This window comes from Austrofundulus limnaeus, unplaced genomic scaffold, assembly GCF_001266775.1.
Source record: "Austrofundulus limnaeus strain Quisiro unplaced genomic scaffold, Austrofundulus_limnaeus-1.0 Scaffold20, whole genome shotgun sequence".
Taxonomy (NCBI): Eukaryota; Metazoa; Chordata; class Actinopteri; order Cyprinodontiformes; family Rivulidae; genus Austrofundulus; species Austrofundulus limnaeus.
In genome coordinates, this window is record NW_013952422.1 from 2052725 (window position 1) to 2055307 (window position 2583).

Genomic DNA, 2583 nt, shown 5'->3' on the forward strand with positions numbered 1-2583 from the left:
GGCATTGTCCTTTAACACCAGACGTCTGGATGACTCATCTTCTACCAAACCAAATTTTAGCTAAATTTAGATTCGATTGTTGTAACAGTTTTGGTGTTTGTTGAAGTCAATTAAAGTTTCATTAGTCGTTCATCAGAAATTAATCAAATAAACAAACAAGGTAGACTCCAAAAGGTTTTAGAAAAGATGTTGCTCAATGCGTCACATGTAATGTATTTTTTGGGGCCAATACTCAGCTTCTACCACAACAAGTTATAGCCCAGTCTCAGTAAAAAATAGGCTGAGTTGACATTTTTATGTTTTCTAAGTCCAGCTGTGTGTTTTGCTGTATTGAATTGAGTTGAAAGTAGACCATTAAAAACAAGCCAGTGGTGTGTGAGATAGTTTGCTAACAAACTGGCATACAAACACACAAAAATTAGTAAAAAAAAAAAAAAACCTGCGCCTCCACCTTTCAACTGGAGTTGAGTCAATAAGTTCAGCAGGTTCGGATGTTATCAGTCCATTAAATGGACGTCATTAGCGGTTATCAGCCCATAGAATGGCTTCAGACTGTCTCGACTGTGCCATCTAGTGGGTTACCAGTGCCATATATGTTGGAATGCAACAATCTGCTACCGCCAGAGTCCGGTCTACTTTATCGTGGCCCATGACATTTTCTCTAAAACTAACCTTAGTGGCTTTATGCCTCATATTAACCAGATTGCATAAAAAGCCTTAGTGGTTTTATGCCTCATTCTGACCAGCTGACAGTCTGAAGCCATTCTATGGGACTGATAACGGCTAATAATGTCCATTTAATGGATGATATCATCAGAAGCGGGTGATAAGTCAGGTTGTGCTGTCATGAGAACAAACATGTCCTCAGCCTGTGCAGGCAGTGAGTTGGTGCTAACAGATGTAATTGCCTGTTTCAGAGGCTGGGGTTCAAACATAGGTCTTGGTCTGTCTGAGTCTCAGATCTCTGTTGGCACAACAGAAAAGACGTACCTTTGGTTATTCAAGCGAACATCACTGTCATGTCTGTCTCTTTTTACTTTCATCTGGACTTCCTGCTGAGGTCTCGTGTGTCGATCTCCTCTCGAGACTCACACTGGAGTTAATGCAGCCATAAAAACTGTGTTGCTGCTCAGGTGTAGCTAGGTGCTTCTTTTTTGATTTCAGCTGTGAAATGTTTTTTCTCATGGACCACTGTCTTCTGTCTCCTTGCCCACACAGAGCCGCATGGCCGAGAGCTTGCGTCTGTTCGACTCCATCTGCAACAACAACTGGTTCACCAACACATCGCTCATCCTCTTCCTCAACAAGAAGGACTTGCTGGCCGAGAAGATAAAACGCATCCCTTTGACAGTGTGCTTCCCCGACTACAAAGGCCAAAACACCTACGAGGAGGCGGCCGTCTATGTGCAGCGGCAGTTCGAGGACCTCAACCGCAACAAGGAGACCAAGGAGATCTACTCGCACTTCACCTGTGCCACTGACACCAGCAACATCCAGTTTGTATTCGACGCAGTCACGGACGTGATCATCCAGAACAATCTCAAGTACATCGGGCTATGCTAGGACCTGACACCAGGTGGGAGTCGAGGTTGGGTCAGAGTTGTGGGAACAGCGGGACGGATTGGCAGCGGGACGGCTTGGCAGTGTTTCGGCCCCGCCGTCAGGCTGCATGTTAGTCTGTCTGCCTGATCTCTTCGCAGCAGAGAACTGAAAAAGGAGATGAGGTAGCAAGGTGGCCAGGGACGGTCGATACTGTAGATTCAACCATTTTGATTGAAACGTCAGAGCTGATGGGTCGAGATGGGAAGTTTTACCCTATGTGTTTGCACTGAATATGAGTATGCAGAGACACACACACACACACACATCCTTATTGTTTGTTCACACGCGGGATCTTTGGCTCAACTTTCGAGCTCTTGTTTGATGAGGTGACGCTGGAAATTCAAGACACCCCACCACCACCCCACCCGCCTGTCAAACCTGAGACTGAGCAGAAGGTCTGTGATGGCAGTTTTCTTTACTTTTATCTTCTTAACATCATCCACTGAAGTCAATAAATGCTGCTTTATGGAGGGAAAAAATTAGGCAAATCAAACGTGTGTTTTGGATTTTCGCCCAAACGACATGAAACAGATGATTTGTAGAGATCGTTTCAAGTAGAGCCGATACAATGTTACAGGGTTTCTGCCCAAAATATAAAACAATTTTAAAAAAGAAAACTGCCACAGTCTCAAAGTAAAATACATTTTCAGCACACTATTTCTGTTCTTCTCTTCTGGTTGTCCCTCTAAACTGTCCCCCACCCCCACTTTGTGGATTTTATTTTGAAAAAACTGAGAAAAAAACTGCTCCTTTCTTAACAGATTTGACTTTTAATACCAAGAGTATATTACGATCAGCAGAGTTCAAAGTATTTACGATCATTCCAGCAGGAGACGACAAAAACAGTGCCAAGATTAGTTTTTGTAAATAAAACCCCGATCAATTCGTTACTTTTTTGTTTTGTTTTCGTTTTTATGGACAAATACATGAAAACATGCATGGTTTTTATTACTTTGGGATACTAACATATTTACTTTGAGA

General features: G+C 43.0%; 1 protein-coding gene across 2 annotated transcripts in view; it reads left to right on the forward strand.

Annotated features, from left to right (window-relative positions):
* gnaz (guanine nucleotide binding protein (G protein), alpha z polypeptide) overlaps nucleotides 1–2492 on the forward strand; it is a 35911-nt gene extending 33419 nt beyond the window's left edge. For both annotated transcript variants that reach the window (XM_014003828.1, XM_014003827.1), the window contains exon 3: nucleotides 1219–2492. In XM_014003828.1, the coding sequence (XP_013859282.1) occupies nucleotides 1219–1563 (345 nt within the window). In that variant the 3' untranslated portion in view covers nucleotides 1564–2492. The remainder of the gene's footprint in view (nucleotides 1–1218) is intronic.
* The last annotated feature ends 91 nt before the right edge of the window (nucleotides 2493–2583 follow it).